Source organism: Charadrius vociferus, unplaced genomic scaffold (assembly GCF_000708025.1).
Source record: "Charadrius vociferus isolate BGI_N301 unplaced genomic scaffold, ASM70802v2 scaffold332, whole genome shotgun sequence".
In the NCBI taxonomy this organism is placed as follows: Eukaryota; Metazoa; Chordata; class Aves; order Charadriiformes; family Charadriidae; genus Charadrius; species Charadrius vociferus.
Window position 1 is genome coordinate 3,677,117 of NW_009647418.1, and position 23,281 is coordinate 3,700,397.

Genomic DNA, 23,281 nt, shown 5'->3' on the forward strand with positions numbered 1-23,281 from the left:
CCGAGCCGAGGAGCACAGCGGGATCGCGGTATGTTTTCGGCTCTTTAGCAAACGGGTAATTCCCACTTTGCCGTACTTCTGAACGCGTCCCCGGTGCAGGGCAACCGCTTCGATACGAGTAAAGGAAGACACACGCGGTGACGTGTCATTTGGAAGCCACCCCTGAACGTATTTCACAACATAGAAAAGTGAAACCGAGAGGATTGTTCTCTCTCCGTAGTCTGCTGTTATCTTCCCATGGAAAACAGCAGCTTTATCGTGTAACTTCATGCCTCCCCACCTCAGCCTCCTTTCGCGTGTCACACTTTCCGGATAATTTGCTCTTAGATCCCAGATCATTTTTGAGTACAAAAAATGAGTTACGGGTGTTTAAGCACACGCTGAGTATTCTGAAAGCTTGTTCGGAAATAGGATCAAGTGACAGATTATAAGCTTGAACTGTGGTATCTTACACCATACGGACAGAAGCCATTTTGTTTCTGCTACTTATTTAATTACAATAAATTATTTCGTTACTAAGCAAAGCAGACATTCAAGAACATCTAGGGCGAGAACCCAACTGAATCACGGCCCTTTCACTGTTCTTTCAATTATAAGTCTCGCTGATCGAAAGTGTCTAGCTGAAACCCCAAATTAACTGTGGCGGTTCCCCGTGTGCTTGCTTGTCGTTTAAAAAGTTACAAGAAAATGGTGGAAACTGAACCATGCAGTTTGGCAGCGTATTTTCTGCTCTACAACTCAAGCAAGTGCTCGAAATCCTGCAGGATCTCTGCCCGCGCTGCAAGAGGCACTGTGCTCTGTCCCTGCAGGTGCCCCGCGGCCATTCCCTCCCCACACCCGATTCATTCCATTTTTGTACTCAAAAATGTTTCAGGGGAGAGCGATCTACGAGCCTCCGCCTCCGAGTGCTCCCGAACTCTCTTTTGTTGTGTTCGCATGGGTAATACCGTTCTAAATTACAAAATTAGAAATGTACATGTTTAAAGGTTTTTCAAAATTAAATTATACACAAACCGGTCTTTACTAAACTATCCTACAAATATTCCACAAACAAGGCAGCAAAATAACCAGTCCACCACAAAGTCTACAAATACAAAATGTAAGTCTTCCAGTAATTATTGTAACGGGAACAAAAGTTCAGAAAATAAATTAACCTCCAGCTCGTCACACAGTGTTACAGGAGGTATTTTTATGTGAATCGAAGGGTTTCCATCGTTAGCAGAGTCGCAAAACAATCCAGTCACCTCTCGGCAGCCCCTCTCCCCCCTCAGCCGCTGAGCGGATCCTCCCGGTAGTGGATGGCGTATCGGAGCTTTTCCAGCATTATGTCCAGCGAGGAATACTGAGGAAGTTTGATCATAAACATGCACGTTTCCACACGGATGTACCGAGAGTCCGGAGAACCTGCGGTGGAAGAAGCGCCAGAGGGGGTTTGGACACGGCCTCCGCTTTTCACCTTTTTCTCCAAAAGCACCTTCCCCCCCTCCGCCCCACCAAGGAGCATCAAAAGAAAACGATTCAAAAGATCCCTGCCCACGTCTCCCGAACCTTAAGCACTGCTGGGCTGCGCAGCCCGTCCCCAGGACAGTATTTTGCTGATAGTTCAATCCTTTTAAAAGCATAGGAGACAAATATTCTACAAAGTCACTTATTGTCTCTGGAGGGCAGTGGTTTAAGTAGTTAAAGTTTATTTTATTTTCACCCTCGTTTAAAACCAGGTCTGCTCTCTTCTTATTTACAGCCGTAACTACCTGCTTCTCCTTTGTCATTCTGTCTGCATTAAATACATGTTTAAATTAAAAAAAAAAAAAGGGGGGAGTGCAAGCTCAAAGCACGACGGGAGCAGAATGGATTTTCTTTGCCTTAGCAGAGGGCGACCGTACCTGCGGCTCCGTCGGGGGGGGCTATTTTCATGGGGTACGGCGGGACGTGGGCGGTGTCAGGGCCTCCGTCTTTGCAGGGACAGGTGAAGGGGATTCGTTCCTGGTTACAGGCGAACTTGATGAACTTACAGAGCTCCTCCTGAGTGAACATCTCCAACGCGCTCCAGAAAAACTCGATGTGCTGATCAGTTTCCATCAAGCCCACCTGGTACATGGTGTGTGCCTAAGAGAAAAGACAGGACAGTGTCCGCGGCTGCTCGCTTCTCCCCTCATCGATCTTCCCCGCGTACGCGTGGGGAGGACAGAAGGGGACAGTAACTACACCTCTCCCCCCAAGTTCTCTCGCCTTTTCAAAATCATTAGGAAATCTGGCCACGGTAGAGTGTTAATATCTGTGGGTTTGTATCTTTTTCACCCATCGGCTTCTGGAACGGGCTGGTCTCGCTGTGCTCCCCCCAGAGCGCAGGTACTGTACGTTGTGATTTTGTTTAACACGCGGGACCGGGGCAGTTCAGCGTTGCTGCTCTTTAAGGAAAACACAAACTAACGCCACCACCCATGGTTGAACATATTCTACAACTTCTGACACAAGAGAACATCTCTTTTTATGGCATAATTCTTCTGGTAACAAAATGAAAGTATTTAGGACCAGAAGTTGTCTGTTACAGATTAATTTTAGGTTTTCAGAAGTTATTTGCAATTCAAAATAGGGGCAATGGCTCTTTCAGCCCTTAGCTCAAGTGGCAAATATTAATTAAGTCTCAATGAAATGGAGATACATATAAAATATGACGTTAAAAAGCAAATTCATTATTCCTCTCTGGAACAAGCCCCACTCCTAGTATTTTCTCAATCCAGTGAAATCTTAAAAAATACTTCCTTGGGGGCAAAGGGGGTGTCCAAGTAGAGGCCAGCGCTCCGCAGGACCGTCCCGGCCGTACCACAAGCAGAAGGTTCTCCCCTAACACCTCCCACCAGGGAGGGTCCTCTCCTCTACGCGTCAGAGGGGTAAGTTTTGCCAAAGAAGCTGCAGTTCTTCACACCTTGAGAAACTCCAGGTTAATGTACGGAAGCCCACACGTCCTCAGCTCCATCTCCAGAGGGGTCAGCGTAGTCAGAAGCTGGAGGGGAATGATAGACCCGAGTCCGGCACGCACTGCAGTCATGCACTCCGGGCTCTGCAGCTCACGCATCCTCAGGCTCCGGATGGCGGTCGCGTACACGTCCTTGTTCTCCCATCTGCAAGAGCAGAGATTCAGGACGAGAAAGGAGAATGTGTAAGAATGCTCCTGCCCCACCCCAGACCGTGAGGGGGTGATTCTGCTTTAAATAATCGAGAGTGAGCACTAAGCTATTTGCATTCCGATGCTTCCCAATTTAATCCCGCTTTCCTCAGCTTCCTCTCCTTCTCTCACACTGGGCCATCCCTCAGCCGGGGCTGTTCACCACAGCCAGCGAGCAGCTGATAAGCGCTACTCCTCAGCTGCCCGTTCCTTACGGAACAACAGGCAGTAAATAGCACGAGTGACTCCAAGTTCCTGCCAACAAATGTGAAGCTTTCCCAGATCGTTCCAGCCTTCAGCTTGTTACAAAAGCATCTCTGGAGAGCCTGGTACCTGGAAAATGATTCCAGAGATGCTTCTTTCCCATGTAACCCAGCACAACGTTCTGCCAAGAAAGCTGTTCCTTACCCCACTGGAATGTGTCTGCCTCTGGGACAAAGCTCCACTTCTTCCCCCGTCATGGTCAGGTAGGTGAATTTGCAGCACGGCTTGTTGGGACAGTCAGGGCTCTCTGTTGCTAGATGCTGAGAGGCAATTTCTGCACACAGAGCTTCCAGTTCTGTCTCATCATTTATCTGTCGCGAAACACAAGAACAGTACCATGACCACCACGCCGCAGTACGCTGTTATTCTCACACATTTAAGGTATCACTACAATGCACAAAGTGCACTTGTTCTGTCCTCTGGAGACAGCACAGACAGCGAAAGCCCATAATTGCTTTGGTGGGTTATTTTCTGGTTTAGCGCTGCCAAATTCCAGTAAGTGTTTCAGAAGCCTGAATTCACCGTGCCTCCCAGCAGAAGAGACCGAGCAGCTTCTCCAAGCCATCGGGATGCAAAATCCTGCACCTGTAACATGAGTCGAAACACTTCACAGCCGTGCTCACATGGAAAACATCTGCCAGCAGCAAAGCCGAGCGCTACCATTCAGGGCAGGCAGTAAAGTTCGCAGGTATTAGAAGAAGGTGCTTATGGGGGTAAACCCTGAAAAAAACCCCAAAACCAGAGGAGGGAAAAGAAAAAAGAAGTTACTTACGTTTTCAAATTTTTTGACGTAGTTGTAGGTGAGGATGTCAGCTTCCTGGAGATCGACGTCAGGATCCAGCGGCTCTCCTACCAGGGTCTTCCAGAAGGAGGGCAGGAGGTCAAGTGGCAGAGGAACATCCGCTCGAATCGCAATACCCAAGAGCTGCCCAAAGAAATGGAACAACTGCTCCTCTGCGTAGGTTATAGGGCTCGGTGTCAAAATGTACTTCCCCTTCAGAAGAAAAAGCAGAAAAGAGCTCAGAAAGCAGTACTGAGCAACAGACGCGTCCCCTGTGGGTCCACAAGTTAACAGGCTTGGGGAAGTTCTGACTTGAACATGATGAATACCGTTTAGTTGGCTGAAAAAGGATTTGCTCAAGTGTGGCATGGAGTCTGCACATAATATACACTAATACTATATATAGCACATTATCCTATCACTTAATGATCAAAAGCAGTGCCATTGAGATGGTTTCCTTCAGCCTGATGAAAGCAGTGATCGAAATGATCGAAAGCAGTGCCATTGAGATGGTTTCCTTGAGGGCCCGGCTTTTACAAGCTCTGCTAAGTGGCATTCACAAGACTTTTCTGTATTGGTGTTAGCAATTCGGTATCTAAACCCTCCCGGTTATGGGATGTTTCCGAAATACAGTCTGGATATGCAAAGCCAGGTTTGCTGTGTCACCGGTCTTGAAGGAAACGAGCTGTCCTCAGCTACTCTAAATCCTTTGGGCCATAAGCTTTATCTTGTTTCTATAAGACATCTACTGGACAAAACAGGAGGGCACTAAATACGCATTACACAGCACGGATGGAGCGTCTTACTCTATTCTCAATGCAACTGACTTTCCTGGTGACATTCCTTGAGTAACACCAGCAGAATTCAGCCTTCCAGTCCCTAAAGGGGCTCCAGGAGAGCTGGGGAAGGACTTTGCAAGGGCGTGTAGTGATAGGACAAGGGGGAATGGCTTCAAACTGGAAAAGGGAAGATTTAGGTTAGATATTAGGAAGAAATTCTCTCCTGTGCGGGTGGTGATCCCCTGGGGCAGGTTGCCCCAAGAAGCTGTGGCTGCCCCATCCCTGGAGGTGTTCAAGGCCAGGTTGGACGGGGCTTGGAGCAACCTGGGCTGGGGGGAGGTGGCCCTGCCCAGGGCAGGGGGGGGGAAGTCAATGATCTTCAAGGTCCCTTCCAACCTAAACCAGTCTGTGATTCTATGAATATGGCCTCACTAGTTCAGGATGGACAATCTCTAAATCAGACAACTGCACCAGATCCGCTCGAAGTGAACTTTGACCAGGAGTCTTAATTCTGCTACATTTTGCAGTTTTGACTACTCGGCTACTTCTTCAAGTCCCTGCAGTGCCACCTGAAGTACAACAGGGGGTTCATCAACAGTCATTTTCAGCTCTATCAGGCACAAGCCCTGTCTGGTACAATGTGCTATGGGGGCTGTTGGTCTGAAGCTTCTCTCTGTATTGCTAACCGAATGTGTTCTACTCCTGTTCAACACATGCATTCCAAAAGAGAAAAAAAAAACAACTTCATTTCTTGCATTGAGATATCAAACCTTATTCTTATTCACTGCAGAGCTCGGGCACAACAGGAGAAGGGAGAGCGAGGAGCTCTGCAACTCTTTACAAACTTGCCAAAGGAAGTGACGGAAAGATCCACCTGCAAAAGAGAGGGGCACAATAATGAAATGCCCTCTGAGGCTTGATACCGCTGCCTTTTAAGCCAGAATTTGCTGTTCACCTTGAAATCACGTTGAGATTTACGCACTGGACCTCTCTGACTCCACCGATATGTGGCTTAAACAAGGGTGGGGTAGATGCCAGCCCTGCCAGCCTACTGTCCGCACCCAAGTCCACATTTAAATAGTTAAATTACATGCAAAAACCAGTCACTGAATTGCTTCCTGCAGAATTCCTAAGTGCCGCTTTATCTTCCATTGCTCTAGCCTAAGACTAGCACAAACATTTGTCACATCAGTTGGCTTGCAAATGGAATTCATTACTTGATTAGAAGATGAATGGCGCTGTCTTCACAACGATGGGCCATTTCCACAGCTAAAAGCAGTGAGACAATGCAGCAGAAATCATTACAGACTCTGAGCTGCGGACAGAACATTTATCTCTTTATAGATACTGTCAATAACCACCACAGACCTCAAAAAGTACAGAATTCCCCTTGAGAGAAGGCATCAAGGAGCCCTTTGTTCAGCTAATAGGTGCACACTTACAAGAATTTTCCTTTACACAATTTGATAGATGACACTGGTGGGTAATACGAGAAGTGCACTTTGGGCTTTTCTTCTCTAACTCCATATAACCCCACGAACCTCCAAAAAGGACCTACTACAATCAGTACGCAGACCGCATTAATTTAGACAGCGCCAATCAATTTGCTGCTTTGACACGCCGTTGATATTTGCCTTGATGGCCTATCAATGATTCAACAGATCTGCACAGCAAGATTTTCCCGGCTCTTGTTTAAATCCAGTCTCTTCCTGGGGTACGCGCAACCCACGCAGCGTCCACGGGAGCCAGCACCCTCAAAGACACTCAGGATCCAACGGGGCTGCGCAGCAGCCACGTAACAAAGATCTTAGGAAATGAAACCTCAAAATATAGTATGAGGAGAAGAGAAGGTATAATAGTCTTGTTTAATACAGTAAGATCATCGCTGAATACTTCCTGGTGAAAAGAAGTACTCCTCCGTCATGAGGAGTCTGTCCCTGTGCCGGTCAGGTGAAGTCAGGACAGTTAAATGTCTCCTCCTTAATGAGGGTCATTCTTTTAACCGGTCACACGAAAACTGTTAAAATGATTGCAAGAAATACCGTACGTCTCCTCACAAAAACGAGGAAGATGCAATTTTAATGGTATTTACTGCAAAAACTAAGGAGAGTTTTTAAAGCACCAAAACCCTCACCGTACTCACCATCTCTTCAGCTCGGCTGGGACGAGCTGGAGTTCACACTTCTGGTGTCAAGTTGAAAACAATTCTCAAAACCACCTCGCTTGGGCACGACCATTTTTAATTGTTACCACTTGCACGTTCCCTGACAACTACGTTTGATAACGTATCCTACACTAGTATTTAACAGTATCTTCACCTATTTGCTATACAATCTCACATCACTTCAACAATAAAAACCACAGGAGCATTCCCCAGCTCATTATTAACAAGAAAGCACTTTAAAAAATAGCAACAAAAACCCCTTTTTTATCAGCACAGTCCGGGTTTACCACACCCGAGAACCAAAACAACCCGAAGAGACATTCTTACAATGCTCTCCCCGTGCTTCAAACAATTTATTATTCCTTTATTTACTTGCTCTAGTTAGCAGAGTTGCACACTCAGGCACTCGTGCTTCCTGCTGTATTACCTAAAATATGAAAATTAACCATCTGGCTTGCTTAATTCTTGGAAGTTTTGTGGGTTTTTTTTTTCCATCCGCAGGAATACAAACAGCCCGAAGGTAACGCTGCGCCTTAAAGTTACCATGAGCCACACTGCGCTGAGAACTTGGATCCCACCTGGAGTACGTTCTTGCGACTGTACCCGACGTCACCCACGCTGGTAACTCCGTAATCCCCACTTACTTGTGCCATGAACCTCCTCTCCTGTGAACCGAATGTTGAAAGCGTACGTGGGGTCTCCGCCACTGGCAAGTTTCACACAGAGCTGCGAGGACGGCACACAGGCAAGCTGTCTCGCTGCCTGGCAGAAATAGGAATTTTCTGAAGACCGGATCTCCCCTATTTAAAAACAAAAGGGGAAAAAAAAAAATAAAATCCTCGAACTCAGAGTATTTTGCATTAATAAGCATCTGAGCGTGGTTAAAACAGATCTGACTTGTCGCAATGGATTAAAGGGGATTTTGAAAAGGACAAAGGATAAGTGTTTCCCATACCTCCCACTATTTCCAGGGGATCCAGGGTGATTTCTGGGGCTGCATGATCAGCAGTTCTTTGGACCGTGGCATTCAGCACTCTGTTCATTACAGTTACTTTTGTGTCATAAAAGATTAAACCTAAATAAAGAAACGCAGATTTCAGTTAATCTACCCTTCTACGACTTTATTTTCTGAAATTCTCTAATGGACAACGGTAGAGTAACAATTTCATCTTCATCAAGTAGGTAAGATGTGGCTAATCCACATGGGGGTTTTCTTCTTCTTTAAGTATTTATTCCTGATGTTTACTGGAAGAAGTGCACTGGGTTAGAACACTGATGAACGCAATTCTAATGTTATATAAATAGATCCCAGCAACTCCACCAGAATCTCTGTAAATCAGAAACACTTTGCCAAATAGCTTTCAGAAATCTGAGATGTTTTGACAGTAACCCTAGAGGCAAGAAAACATGATAAAAAATAGGGCCGTCACATTGCACTGTAAATACGGGCTCTATAAAAGACAAAAATCTCTGAACATCCCTCGCTTCCCCATCCTGGGTTTACACGGTTTGGATGAGGTGTTTTTTTCTTAGCTGGGCCAATACAAAAGCCTATGACACCTTTGGTGACTTCTGTATCTTCTTCTTCTTCTTCAGAAAAAAAGGTTTGGGAAACGTACTGACCTAAATCTCAGTTTTGTTTGTTGTCTAATGAAGGCTTGTAGGAACTATTTTAAACGCTGACGCACGCTAAGTATTTTCTTGATCTCTCTAATTCTACAACTTCAATGTCAAAGAAGATGCCAACACGTCCTGGGACTTTCACTTGATCCGCTGCTCGCTGACTAACAAAGAATTTTAATTTACTGATAACCCCAAGAAGATAAAGGCACATTTGAAGGCCACCCACAGACAGAAAAGATGGGCCAACTCCCTCCACGGTCAAGAAAGGTGCACAGTGTCTATTAACTACTTGCAAGAATAATCCCCCTCGCCTTTAAAAAACAAAGCAAGAAAAAGAAAAAACTCCTGCACTGAGAAACGCCCTTGGGTTAACGCCGTTTTTTGGCTGCCGCCTCAGACAGACCGCGCGCCAGCTGACGGGGCTGCGAATGAAGCCGATAAAGCCTTTGCTAGCACGCTGAAACCCCTCACTGTCTCGTCTTCCCTCTCCCCTCCATGTTCTCCTTTCTGCCACACGCATACACGCATTCAAATGTTCTGCAAAATATACCAAGCAATTCAGCATGGTGCACAGTGCACCCTTTTAGGCCACAACCACGTTCCCCCAGAAACCGACCTTTGGCCTCTTGCAGTAACGCAGCAATACTGTTCGCGTACATCTCGGTCTGCCGAAGCTCCACCAGCGGTAAGAAGAAGGTCTCCAACGTCGTATTTAGAGACTGAAGCAGCGCAAACCGTAGGCGTAGACTTTCAACGGGAACATCTGAGGTAGGAAACGTACAGTCAGAGAGATACAGAGACTCCCTGCCTACGGCAAAGCCCCCCTCCCCAGCAGATTCAGTGCAGGAGCCACACAAGCTTCCTCCTAAAGCAGCCCCTCCCCATCCCTGAACATCAACAAGAGGGCTGAAGATGCAAGAACAGCTGTGATCCATGATGTTCCTTCCCAGATCTCCATTCTCTGGGTGTCCGAGTCCAGAATCTTTCATTATCCACTGAAATTGCATTAGCTGGGGACTCTCTTAAAGAGCTTAACACTTGGAACAGGATTTAGGTGACTGAAGTCTGCCTGGGTCCAACCGTCCCTCCCCTGCAAGCTAAACTCGCCAGATATCTTCCTGCCCCAGCCTGACCTAGGAGGTGTGCTCGGGGAGCAGAGAACGGTTGCAGTGCATTTCTACCAACGCTGCCAAAGGCACCGTGGTGCCCAATCCCACCCCCCGAGAGAGAAGACCTAGGCTCGGTGCTCCCCCTCGGCCCACAGAGACTCTCATCTGCAACCTCCAAAGGAACGTCCCAACCACCCGGGCCACAGCCAGGTCCTTCAGCAGCACTACCCAGCTCTTCCACTGCAGAAAGTCTCTACGCACACAATCTATACGTACTCAGCAGGCAGGAAATTCTGGGATCCGCTGCATCAGCCGGATCCAAATAAACTTCATGGGGATGGAGTCGTGCTGGTGTAATCGCAAGGTGACGACAAAGCCTGTTAATATACTGGACAAGGGCCACATCCATTTCCAGTGTCCATTTCCGGGACGCTTTTTGAGCGTGTCTTGCGTCAATGCAGGCACACCTGAAATGGAAAAGGCGTAAGTAAGACCTGCTGAAACCCGAGCACAATGCTGCTTACTATGAGCACACTGAGCACACCACCAGGTAGCTTTTTCTACTCCTCTCCCTTTTCCTTAAGCAGAGCTGTTTCATTACAAAAATTCCAGTTTAAGAATAAGAACCGATTCATCACCTACCTTGCCTCACTGTTGTTAAGTAATAAGAAAAAGAGGAGCTGCCTATTAAGCTTACTTACTGCAGCATCTCCTTTATGCTCTGAAGCGGATACAGGGGAAGACGAAGCGGCAATTAGCCTGTGGCTTGACACAGAGAGATAAGGAGGATTCATTTAAGGGACTTTCTTCCTGTACAGTATTAATAGGGAAGTAACTGTCCCTCTTCTACGTTACTACTGACTCAGTGAGAGCACCGCCAGTACACACAAATACCCCCCGCACAGAATAGAAAGCTGTTGTGGAAGTAAAACCAGAGACAACCAGATGGGTCTACAATTCTCATCAAGCCAATTTATTTTACAGTTTGGAAGCCATAAAGGACAGTACGGCACACGATTTCATTAGCTACGCTGTGTTCAAGAAAGTCAGGCACCTGCATTTTGACAGCACGGCAACTCTTTTAAAACACGTTTTAAGAAAAAAACCCAGCAGTTTCCTCTACAGGTCTTGCAGCCATGGATACAAGTTTGCATGTTACTAACACACTGGTTAGAAGCTACTTCGACTAGCAACACCTGGGATCAAGTGTGGGGGTTTTTTTGGGTTTCTTTAATTTTTTTTTTTTGACGTGAGCACAATTAACCAGTATTGGCTTTACAAAAAGAGTTGCAAAATTTACCTTTCAAAATGTAGATCATATCCACAGGACAGAATAGCTCTCCACACACTACGGATATCCTGTTTAGATCGGTCAACCACAAATCTGTGAAATCCATCCAGTGTCAAATACTTCTCCTCAGGAACTGACGGCAAAGGTAACACCATCAAACAGTTAGTGCCTTACTATGAATCCTACACACCACACAGGCAAACGGCGAGTGTATGAGGTAGCTACTCGACAGCTTTCTCCTGGTTCTACCCATCCCACCATGGCTCATCTCTTGAGTAGTTCTAAACATCATGCCATTCAGGCCCGATCTGGTCTTCAGTAAACGGCACTCATCCTTTCCTCTCAAGGACACAAATCCCCCAGTTGCCCTCTGGAATAGCTCCACCAGTGTATCTAACCAGGCATCAAGGATCCATACTTGGCTGAATGCTGAAATTCCCCTCTTCTGAGCTAACCTGGCATTTCCGGCAGTGAAGAGCAGAGTCCCAGCTCATGTCTATTCAACTCTTCCACCTAACTAGAAAAAGAAATATCAAGCAAGATCCTGGAACTAAGCCCTGTCATGGCATGGCTGCACTGTCTCCTCCACAGAGAGAGTAGTTAGGAGGCACCTGAAGCTTCTCTTTCATCCAGTTTTCCTCTTGCACCTTAATAATTTTCCTATGTAAGTTGAGAAACACGATTTAAAACCACCTAGTTCAACCCCACGATACCCTAATCTCCCACTGTACAAAAAAAAAAAAAAAAAAGCCTTGAAACTATACCTCTTCGGAAGCCAGTTCTCTACCCAGTGGATTCACACGGCTTACAGACACTGCTGCATGAACTGCATGAGCGTGGTTTGCTCTCACTTACGTTCATAAGTCAGGTTTACAGATATACAAATAAAAGCAGCATTTTAAATCAGTACTGAAAAAACACTGTTAGCCTCATTACAATCAAAGACAACCAAATCTATTATGACATCATATAAGCATGCCAGTACAAGAAATTTATTTCTCTTCTATGATGTAATACTACAGAACAATTCTCTACAGCTACTACCTTCCTGTTTCTTTGTAGGAGACTTTTCAGGGTCCTTCTCGTCAGGTTTGCTCTTCTCAGGAGACTTTGGCTTCACAGTAGGTTTCTTCTCACTTAAGGCTGTTCGGCTATGGGATAAAGCCAATGTTAGGATTAAAGTTTTCCTTCTTCTGTTCAAGAAACCAAAACATTCCTTGAGGGTCTTTTATGATCTCAAAGTCACACTTCCCTCTTCTAATCAGTCCATGCAAATACAGAGGGAGAGGGAACAAAAAATCCAGATTCCTAAAGAGAAATCAAATGTTTTGCAACTGTCAAAAGGCTGAAGACACCCACCTGACACTATTGAGCATCGATTTTTCCTTTGTAGGTGGTTTAGTAACCGGGCGCTTGGTGCTCACAACTTTCACTGGATGCTGTTCTTTGCCCGCCTTGTTGTACTTGCTCTTGTCAAATTTCGGCTTGGGCACACCGTATTTCCTTAAAATCTTCCAACATAGAAAGTGAATCATTACCCAGTGCTTTCAAGTTACACAAAAAGATGCTGAAAATAGTTTTCAAAGCACTACCTGAGTAAGCTGATCCTCTAACACCTTCTTCGGAGGACGGACATTTGTGAAGAACACATGAAGGAGGTTTCCAGGAGTCTGAGAATTTATCTGCTCTTTGCTAAGATAGATATCAGCAACCTTAATGGGTTTCGCTGGAGTTAAGCTCAGCATTTGCTCAGAATGGACGCAGCTTTTAAATATTTCTGTGAGCACTTCCCGAGCGCCTGGGACCAATTTCTCACCTAATAAAAAAAAAAGAAATGCAATGTGGTATAAAATACCATGACAACCGGTGGAATTTGAAATGTGGAAAAAAAAAAGCCACCCATTCTGCATTCAGCTAAAATACTTTATCACCTGCCACCTGCTCCAAGAGAGAAAAACACTTAGAAAAATTCTTTTAGCAGACGTGAACTTTTTGCACCCTAATACCCCATTTACGATAGAGAGTTGAATGCCTTCTCCTGTTTTGGCCACATACTGTAATTATTGTTTGAGTGGCTGTAGTGGTAATAAAAGAGTAGATTATTTATGATGCCAACATAAAAATTCTGTTGTGTAGATACACACTGACACCTATCAATGGAACTAGTAGTCAACTGAACTTCCTGCAAGTATTAGCCCACCCTGTCCCCCGATTCCGGATTCTGGCATATTCCGGGTGCAGTAGGGTCTGTATAGCTCTCATGTTACTAGAGAATATAAATTACTAGCAATTCTACTTGAACAGCTTCTACTCTAAAATTATGCCGTGTCTAACAGCGGTAAATTATTACAGTAGCCATTTTCTCAAAAAAGTCACTGAACAACTCGGTAGTGTTTTGGGTTGGTGGGGAGTTTTTTGTGGTACGGGTGTTTTTTCAGTTTTGTTTGGTTTTTTCCTGTTTGATTAGCTGTGAGGGCAGTTGAGCAACATTCAGATTGCAAATAGCTGCTTGCCAACTGATGAGAGGGAGGAAACTTGCTTTGAAATTACTCCCTGGCTCCCCCTCATTGTCATCCATCAATTAGTGAGTCATACTGAGTTTACACCAGCAAGCAGCATCTGACCCCTGTACGTCCCAAAAAACCCGCACAATACAAATGAGATATTTGCCAATATGAAAACCACATACCTTTTATTGACTTATCATTGAAATAATCTTCTAGTGCTGGGCTCCCTTGTGTATCAAATAAACTCTGATTTACAGTAGAAACAGTTAAAATCTCTTCAGTTGACATTTCCATCAGTTCATCTTCACCATCCAGACTGGACAGACCAATGAGATCACTACTATTGAATAGACTGGCTCGGATTTTCTCTATTTTAGCTCTCGACCTTATCTGTACAAATAATGAAATTAGTTAACAGGAATTCTGACAAAACAAATTACCTTCCATTTATACAAATTTGGGTCTTAAGCTTTCTCCGCTCCCCATGAAGATAATCACTATTGCATCTCTTCTACCATTCTCCTACATCAATAATTTGATACCAAAATTCAGGTTCAGCCTAGAAAACATCCATTTCAAGAACATCTGGCCACTGAAATCATCATGCTGTGAGTTGAGCAGGCACAGCTCCGAACCAGCTATTCCATCTCTCAGTCTGGACGCAGCCCTTCGAAATATCAGATCAGAAGCTGAAAGCTTCAAATAGGTAACCTGTCATGATTTGCAAGTCTGCTGTCCTTGCTTCAATTCTCCGACTAGAAAAAAATACCGAAATTAGCACAGGCCGTGAAGTCTCAGCCAGACAAACTGGGACCAGGAACAATAACTTCCTTTCATGCTAAGAATAACCAGCACGCATCATTACCAGAGCAGCTACAGACTTGGAGTAGGTTTCAATGTGAACACGCTGACAGCTTTCCGTACACGCTTTATGGTTTATTTCAACTCTGGTGTCTTCATGTCAATTAATAGCTTAAGAATAGCAACTGAAGATTTCCTATCTAAATAAGCTGATTTTCTTCTAAAAGGGAAACTGATACAATCCCAGACTACGCAAAAATGTCTCTCTACACTCACAAGCCATCAAAAAAGGCTGTGCTTTTGCAAGCTTCTGATAAATCTGCAGCATGCCGTTAGCGTAACAACAGAAAGGAAGGGTTCTTGTGCGCAGCTGAAAACCTGGAGTGATCTGGCATCAATGACACTCACCCACGATGCTTCCAAGAATTAATTTGGAACAAGACATTGATACAATTTAACTTCTCTTCTAAAGTAACTTTATAAAGGAATCTGTAGATGGCTTAAATTATGTGAAAATGCAGTCATTAAACATTAAATAATTGCCTTGTGGGTCAAAGCAAAGGGCCACCTATCTCTAAATTAATCTCTAGCAATGGCCAGTAGCAAATCTTTGAAGAAAGTTACATGAAAGAAGATATGAACAGACCTTTTCCTTTACATATTCTCTCAGCCTCCAGAAATCAGCAGTTTAAAGATTTCCTAAGTCAAAGGCTGCATTGACTGCTGTGCTTAATAGCTACCGATTTGCACATCCTCCATGAAGTTAATCCCTTATGAATTCATTTATGCTCTTGGCTTCTGCAACACCTCGGGGCAATGAGCTCTACAACTTGCAACACGCAAGAGGACTTCCTTCTGTTTTAAAATTGCTATTTGATAACTCCACTGGTTGGTCCCCTCTGCCCTTTGAGAGACAGTGAATGCTTCCAAGACTGTGAATGATACAGAGAAAGTCACTGGAGAACAAAGTTCCGTGCTCCTCAGCCATCCCGTGCACATTGACATACCTTTATTCTGCACCCATGACCTACGCTGAGCTACACCTTTCTAGCGGTGCCTTTAAATCTCCGTCACTCAAGTTGTGACGGAGATTAGCAGAATCTTTACAGAAGCCAACACACAGCACACTTTTTCCTTAGCAGTCAGATCATGGTGTCAAACACAAGCCACAAAAAGTGCTGGATTTCTCAAAGCCAGAGGTTAAAAGAAAGTTACTAGAATCAGATCTCATTCTTCCAGACAAAACTGCCCCAAAAGGCACCCCCTCTCCTGATTGAAGGCTCTTACCTCCACTACAGCAAAACCTTTGATTGGCCGTGACAGCAGTGGCTGGTTGTCCAGAGATGTGACCGTGTACATCGATCCAACATCAGACACAGAGGCGGTTTCCACGTTGTCAAGTGGTTCCCCGAGGCTGCCCAGGCTGCCAAGGCTTCCAGTACTGCAGTGCGAAAGATCCAAACTCTCCTGGCTGGAAACAACATGTGGTTCCAGCAATCCCGGTGGGATGGCCAGTTCCAGTCCAGCTTGAAACTGGTCAACTGAGATATCGCTAACGGTCCGAGATATACCCTGCGAGCTGCAGAGGGAAGCCTGGCTTGTGGACGCTGAAGCACTAACGCTCATGGCAGGCGTGACACTGCTAGAGCTGCTGATATCCAAACTGTCTGCGCTACTGGAAACAGTTGGTTTTTCCAGTTCGGTTCTGCATTCTCCTCCTTCTGCTTTGTCCTTGATTTTTTTGGGATCCTCCTCCTGCAAAGGGATGTAGATCTCATCTTTGAAGACTCCACCATGCGCATTACATGCCTTTCTGATTGCATTTCTGACAGTACTCTCCTCCAAGTGAGTTGGGATTCCAGAAATGACAAGCAGGCGACTGTGAGCTGTGGGACCTACCAGTGCTTGACACGCGTCTGCCACAGCATCATTTGTCACACCCAACCCTTGTGGATCCTTTTTAGTTAGGTGCCTGAGAATTATAAGCAGAGTCAGTGCTCTGTGAAACCATAACATATCCTCAGGCTTGCTTCCTCCTATGCTGAGGATCGCAGCATCTGTTTCAGCTGCTCTGGACGAAGACCGTTTGCCAGAAGATGATGTCTTTTCCCGCTTCATTTTGACTTTTTTCCTCTTTGACAGCAAGCTTGGACTCTGTGGTGTCTGTCCTGGAGAAGACGAAGACGAGGACGAAGAGTCACTAAGATTTGGGGCACTTGTTGAAGACATCACATTAGCTGTGACACTCATGTTGATAGGCAAGGTTACTTCTGCTACAGCAAGACAGACTTCCATCAGAGCATGAAAGTACGTTGAAAATCTTCCTTGGTCAGCCACTCCAACACCAGAACCACCGCAGGCGTTTCCAGACACCCAGTTTTGCGTTTCTTCATCGTACAACTTGTGAAGTTCTGACTGCAGGGCCATAAGCATGGCTAGACAGGGATTTAGTTGAAGGGCAATCGAAGATGACAATCCTGCTGGATTTTTTTTCTGCTCCAGATTGTGAATTTTGCGAAGTAACTCAGCTAAGAGATGAAATATTAATTCCTTCACGCATGCTGCCATGTCAGTTGTCCAGAGAAAGTTCCCTGTGTGTGGAGGGCAAGACATAGGAGTCAGCAGTATTCCACTGTTAGTAGCTTTATTACATGACTTGCAACAGTAACATTAAAAAAAAAGGGATGAGAAAAGGTTGTTTCAATGGCTGTTTCAGTGCCACGACAACATCAGCAGTAAGACAGGCAGGAAGGCTATTTCAAGAAGTACGTATCAACAGAAAATTTCTGGAGTTTGAAGAAAAATTCAATACAATGGAAGAGCTCAGAAATACTTTGTGACTGCAATTTTTCTTTTTTTCCTGAAACTCTCCATCTGAGCCAGCACATTATTGGTGCACATTAATAAGTAAATACTGCATTCTCACCTAAAAATTCCACTACTTGCAAGAGAACTGAAGCAGGAATAGTATCCAGTTCGTCTTCTGATTTTCCATCCCCATCTTCCAACTTCCAAGTTAATAGCTGTTCTGTGAATGCCATTGCCAGGGGGAATTCCAGGGGAAGAGAATGCAAGACCAACACAGCTCCAGGAGGAGGAGATACTCCTAAGCAAAAAGGTCAAAGAAAATACTTATCATGACTCCTAGGCATTTGTAAAATAAAAGTAGTAACATATCTCTTAGGATTTTTTTGAGGCTAACTTTATGCCAAGTGAGAATTTTCTCGATTAAGTACCTTGTAATACACCAATAGGAATGCTCACCTATAATGGTAAGTTGATACAATCTATAGTTATAAACTACAGATAACATTTTGTTTACATGACATATGAAATAGAACTATTTTTAGCCTGTAGATATCTAAATACATCTAGGACTTCCACAAAACCATTTACTTGTAGTATGATGTGTCTGATCGGTATTGAGAATAACATCAGAGATGCTGTAGTTCAGCAAAGGAACTTGAGGACCTCCAAAGGAAAGCTTTAAGAGCTCCCTGCAGCTCAGTCACCTTCACTGCTCTAAATAAATCACACTGTCTCTCCCTTAGGCTGGAAGGGTAAAAGGAATATTAACGATTGCTCTTGCTTGAGAAGCTGGGATGACCTATGTATTACTATACTGCATATATATTACTCTGCGTATTAAAAGGACCCTACAATCACCCACAAAAGCCAAAAAAAAGTAATCTCCAATCTCCATCTGCAACACAGCACCTCAAATAGCAATAACATCAACTTGAGCACTGCAGAAATAGTCAAAAACACTGCTTTGTGAACTCCTGGAAGACAAAAGTCAGAAGACAACAGAACTAACAGAATTTAACAGAACTACCAAAGTCATAGCCAGATGGCTTCCAACGCTTATAAAACCACGTCTGTCTGGTTAAGAATGATGGCATATTTCTTCTAGGACACATTTCTTAATACCTAGTACAAAAATACTGTCACAACCAGTGGTAGGACTGGAGACAATATAGGAAACTCCTACAAAGGCAATGGTGATGCTTGTCTCACTTCTGAGAACACAGTTAAAGATTTTTGATTGATTGTTTTGGGGTTGGGTTTTTTTTTGTGTGTGGCTTTTGTTTGTTTTGGGTTTTTTTTACCTAGTTTGATGTGGACCTTGTCCGTAGGGGTGATCACTGAAGGGTACTGATTGGTTGTTGGGGGAGGCGTTAGGCCTGTGTTGGTTGGAGAGGCATCTCGAGGATAGCACACTGCTTCAATTAGGTTCAACTGACCATTCCTTTTAACTTTATGCCCGAGTCCGTAGACAAGCACTCGAGCCCAAGGAGCTTTATACAGGGATGAACTACGAAGAGAGCAAGAGCAGTTCGGTTAGACTGTAGCTAGCTACTAGAAATCCCAACCCAACCACGGAAAGATTAAACACTTTGCGGTGTTTATCCCACCACCCACAAAATGAATCTCTGAGAAGAGAAAAATCTAGAAGATGAGCACCTACATACTCAGGGTTCACAGAGGCTCAGCAGCACATCTTCAATCTCTGCCACTCTCGGCTCCTCTATTACTTACTCTTTGCGGAATCCAGACTGACTTTCCTTACAGGACACAATTACAAAGGCAGCCCCAGGAAAATTAACATCCATATTGACTTTGGATTCTGAAATTGGGAATTCTTGAGCAGGAAACTGTTCTGGTGCCGTCTGTAACATAGCATTTCATAATGAAAGCCCCCAAGCAGCAGCAGCAGCAGCAAACCACCTCCCTCTTCTTTTTTCAAATACGATATAGCATTGTAAATCACGACATAAGGCGAGGCCACTTCATTTTAACACAATCCAGAGTATTGCTATTGCTTGTGTTTTCAGCGTGCCCACTATGATCAGAATAGGAACACCATCCATCCAAAGAAACAATTCGGCGTGATGGACAGTATTACAGAAGTTAGAACCACACATAAAGCAAGGGCTCCCCAGAAAGCAAAACAACACTGCTCATAAAACATTACTAAGTATTTTACCTGCAAAAAGGAGCAGATCTGTTTAGTGAGGTCTAACAGACTCTCCTCTCCTTGATGCAGCGTCCGAGTAATGGCAACAGTGAGCCACTCTCTGATGGCTTGGGAATTGCCCTGGTAGAAGAGGTCTGTGGCAGCACAGTTCTGGGAATGGATGCAGTGTTGCAGGGACTGGGCCAAAAGAATAGAACTTGAACTGATCGTTCCATCTGTAATAAACAAGTAAGGTAAGACAAATTTGGAGATCGCTTCAACACGTTCATGTTGCCTGTGAAACAGACAGTGGAAAGAGAAGTTTTAAAACACTTCGAATGTTACAAGCCTCTACTTTCACTCCTGAGCAAGTGCAAACCTCCTCCCAAACGTCACCAGTAGAAAGGATCCTCCCAAGACCAAACTCGCACCCCTGAAACGGTGGCTGCAGATGGGATGGCGCTCTAAATGCCAGCTGTCTTCTTCACCTGCCTTAAGCCAACCCTTAAGGAAGCCTGCCACACGTACACAGAGCTGTGGGTTTACAACTGCCTCATTTTGTCCCGTGGCAGGCGTATCCATTTGTGCCGTGGCACGTATATATCAATTTACTGCCTAAGTGCAACGAGGACAAGTGACCAGAAGCGCTCTCTTCCCCGCTCATTCTAGGTAAGGTGAAAGCGGCTTTATTTGTTCCCAAGATAGCTTTTGGGTGGCCCCGAGTGGGTCACAAGCCCCGACATCTCATAGCTGTTATTCTGGAGCTAATGGGAGAAGTCAAAGAAAGACAAAGTGCAGTGCACAAAGGGGCGGGCAATTCACTAAAATGCTGGTTTGGAAACTGTATGTGTTAAGCAGGACTTAATAAAACTTATTTAGTTTTCCTCTTTAAAATACAAGCTTGTAAAATTATCTTAAAGCCATGCAAAGTAGTGCTGTACTCTGCAAGAGGATATTTTACGACGCGGCATCTGTTAGAGGTAGACAAGTTTCAAGGTAATTGGAGGAGGGAACAGGACTCTTTCCAATGGTAAATAATTTCAGTTATTAACAGGCTCTGTTTAGCACTTCCTACTTCCTCCTTATGCTCCAGCCATGTTACACACATTTCTTTGCATGCAGAATAGCTTTGTCACGATAATTATCTTTGTTAACACTCACTTGAGTTAGCCACAGATTCTTTTCCATGATTCAGCACATACATTCTCTAATCAGATCTGTGATTCCAGTAGGAAAAGGACAAACCACTTTGTGAAATGAAGAAGAGTTGAATTTTGAAAACAGAGACCCAACTGGCTTTACTACCCTGGATTCAAACTACCAAACATTCTCAATTCCTTACAAGCATCCCATACGGATACTTCCCAGACAGAAGATCACCAGTGACAGAGGGACAGAAGCACACTGAATGGACCCTTGGGAAGGCCTCTGAACTCCGTTGCACACTTTTAATTAGATCGGTAGCAAGAACTTCACTTTAGCACCCTATTGCTAAGGTCAGGAGTCCACTGAGATATTTTTTCTTTAAATCCCATCACTATTAACTAATAAATCACTAAGTGGCAAATTAATTAGATTTTTTTTTTGTCCCCAGAAATCTACTGTACCAAAAAAAAGAGCTGTGATAAAAATCAGTGTTTACCAGGAAGAGGTGGTGCAAGAAGTTGGTTGGATAGCAACTGCAGGTGTTCCAGAGTGATATCACGGATAGCAGGAATATGAAACAGACGAGTAAACATATGTGGAGATTTGGGGGCAAAAATATTGAGGAGAGCCATGCGGCAGTATAGCTTGGCCAGAGAAGCTTCACTTCGCAAAAGCTCTCTACAAAACACAAACATCAAAACACAAAATTGCTTCACCATACTTAAAATAAGCCATATCCAGCAACCTGCCCCTGAATCCAAACATATCTGACTAATTTATTCTTATTTAAATGGTTCAGTTAGACTGAAATCTTTCTTATTCACTTAAGATAGCACTCAGCCCATATAATTCTGGTACCAAACTGAGGCATCTGAATGAGAAGCCAACTCTCCACACAGTTGAGACCTCTTGAGCTACGAGATAGCAACTGATTGATGGTACAAGAAACCTCAGCTGCAGGGAAGGTACCTGTTACACCGGCATGTATAAAAACACTTTCACATGACTAAGTAAAACCCTTCCAACAATTATAACCAATTGCCTTTATTACAAAAGAAAAAAAAAATAATCAAAACCCCGCTACCCATTAAAACATGGAGATTCAATGAATTTTTCCTCAGCTTTAATCCAACAATTACAATAAGATTTGGAAGTTTACTACTACTCAAAACAAGGTTGCAGTAAATAATTGTACTATAGGAAATGCTTTAGGTCAAGTCAGATAATAGAAATGCCTTCTAACTACGTTTCTTTTTTTTTACCTGTGAATTTGAATGTTGGTATTATCCAGGGTAACCAATCCATTTGTTGCAGTCCTCCTGTAACCAGCAGGTGGCCTTTCTAACATGTCAATGGGATACCAGTATCTCACCAGAACTCCTTCACTTCTGAGATACGTCTCTACTTGTACCAATTCATTTACCTGGAACACCAAAAGCAAGACTGTCAATAAACGCAGTAACGATGATAGTTTTTTCCTTCAAAGAGAATCAAATAAGCACTCCAGCAGTATAGTACACAAACACATTTGCTCGCAGACGTGTGATGCCGATGCACTAAAAGCCCTCTCTCAATGTAACTTTACTCACTGAATCAACATCCAGAACAACACCGTGAAGACCAAATGTCTTCAGCATCCCACGAATAGCAAATTTGGGCAAAGCTGTTCCCACAGCACTACTGGTAACGTTGTTACTGTCAGGAGAGCGAGTCACCACTGTGAGACCTGGACAGAACGGGACAACAAAATCTTTTTCAGCTGCAGCATTTTCCTCAGCCTGACAATTTATACAGTAGACCCCAAGTATTAGAGGCCCTTAGCTTTTATTTTCCCCTCAACATACTTTTTGCTGACCTTACCTTTTCGTACTTTATCAATTGTAAATTTGTTGGCTTCATCTTTGATATCCTCGATAGTAGGAAGGTAGAGGTCCCTCGGGATGCCACCATTTTCCTCATAGAGGAATTCTACAGTTTGTCGTGCAATGTCAACCATTCCTGGTAGACAAAAAGCAGCGCTAGTTATTTTCCCCAGCCACTTGAAATCAGTTCTCATTCTTATTAACATCATAAGCAGTTGAGCTATCTAATTACTTATATATTCTTTCAGTCAGGCTGACAGATAGGGAGTGGAGCTTTCCTGAGACACCCGTATGCTTCTCATTACAGCTCAGAATTCTTCCTTTGCTCTTGCTGTGATGTTCCCACAAACAGGTTGTCTTGCCAGAACTGTATCCATTTACAAATCCCTCCTTATTAAAGCGTCTCTCAGAAGTTTTACATAGTCATAGACAGAAAATGCACGTGGATAATTTCTTCCCAAACTATTATTCCAAAGTATTTCTGTATCCACATCACAACAGCACAACAAATTCTGCCACTATTTCTAAAACCATTTTCCCTATTTAAATGGTCCAACTTAGGTAAAAGTGTTAAAGAAAAATTGTAATGACAAAACAAATTCTAAGTACTTGATGAAAACAGCAAGAAAATTTTCTTTAATTTAAGTTTTCCAGCCCTGAATACAGTAAAACATGAGAAACACGGGTGTTACTGTCATACTTATGGCACATCATATAAAACAAGACGCACAGAAATAAACATAGCCATACCTAACTGTAAAGCTCCTTTAATCTGATCCAACCCAGACTTCCTCTCAGCCTCATTACGGAATCTTCTTCTAATTGTAGGGA

General features: G+C 44.1%; 1 protein-coding gene across 1 annotated transcript in view; it reads right to left on the reverse strand.

Moving 5' to 3' along the window:
- Nucleotides 1-917: 917 nt before the first annotated feature.
- The window catches only part of HECTD4 (HECT domain containing E3 ubiquitin protein ligase 4), a 63,184-nt gene continuing 40,820 nt past the window's right edge, over nt 918-23,281 (reverse strand). The window contains 25 exon segments of the mRNA XM_009880308.1: nt 918-1,404; nt 1,884-2,106; nt 2,927-3,122; nt 3,575-3,741; nt 4,203-4,424; nt 5,761-5,864; nt 7,799-7,954; nt 8,110-8,229; nt 9,394-9,540; nt 10,163-10,353; nt 11,187-11,310; nt 12,222-12,328; nt 12,537-12,688; nt 12,770-12,993; nt 13,867-14,074; nt 15,773-17,076; nt 17,412-17,591; nt 18,595-18,800; nt 19,025-19,155; nt 19,473-19,678; nt 21,085-21,266; nt 21,851-22,011; nt 22,178-22,314; nt 22,449-22,586; nt 23,201-23,279. Coding sequence (XP_009878610.1) covers nt 1,268-1,404; nt 1,884-2,106; nt 2,927-3,122; nt 3,575-3,741; nt 4,203-4,424; nt 5,761-5,864; nt 7,799-7,954; nt 8,110-8,229; nt 9,394-9,540; nt 10,163-10,353; nt 11,187-11,310; nt 12,222-12,328; nt 12,537-12,688; nt 12,770-12,993; nt 13,867-14,074; nt 15,773-17,076; nt 17,412-17,591; nt 18,595-18,800; nt 19,025-19,155; nt 19,473-19,678; nt 21,085-21,266; nt 21,851-22,011; nt 22,178-22,314; nt 22,449-22,586; nt 23,201-23,279 — 5,202 coding nt within the window. The 3' untranslated portion in view covers nt 918-1,267.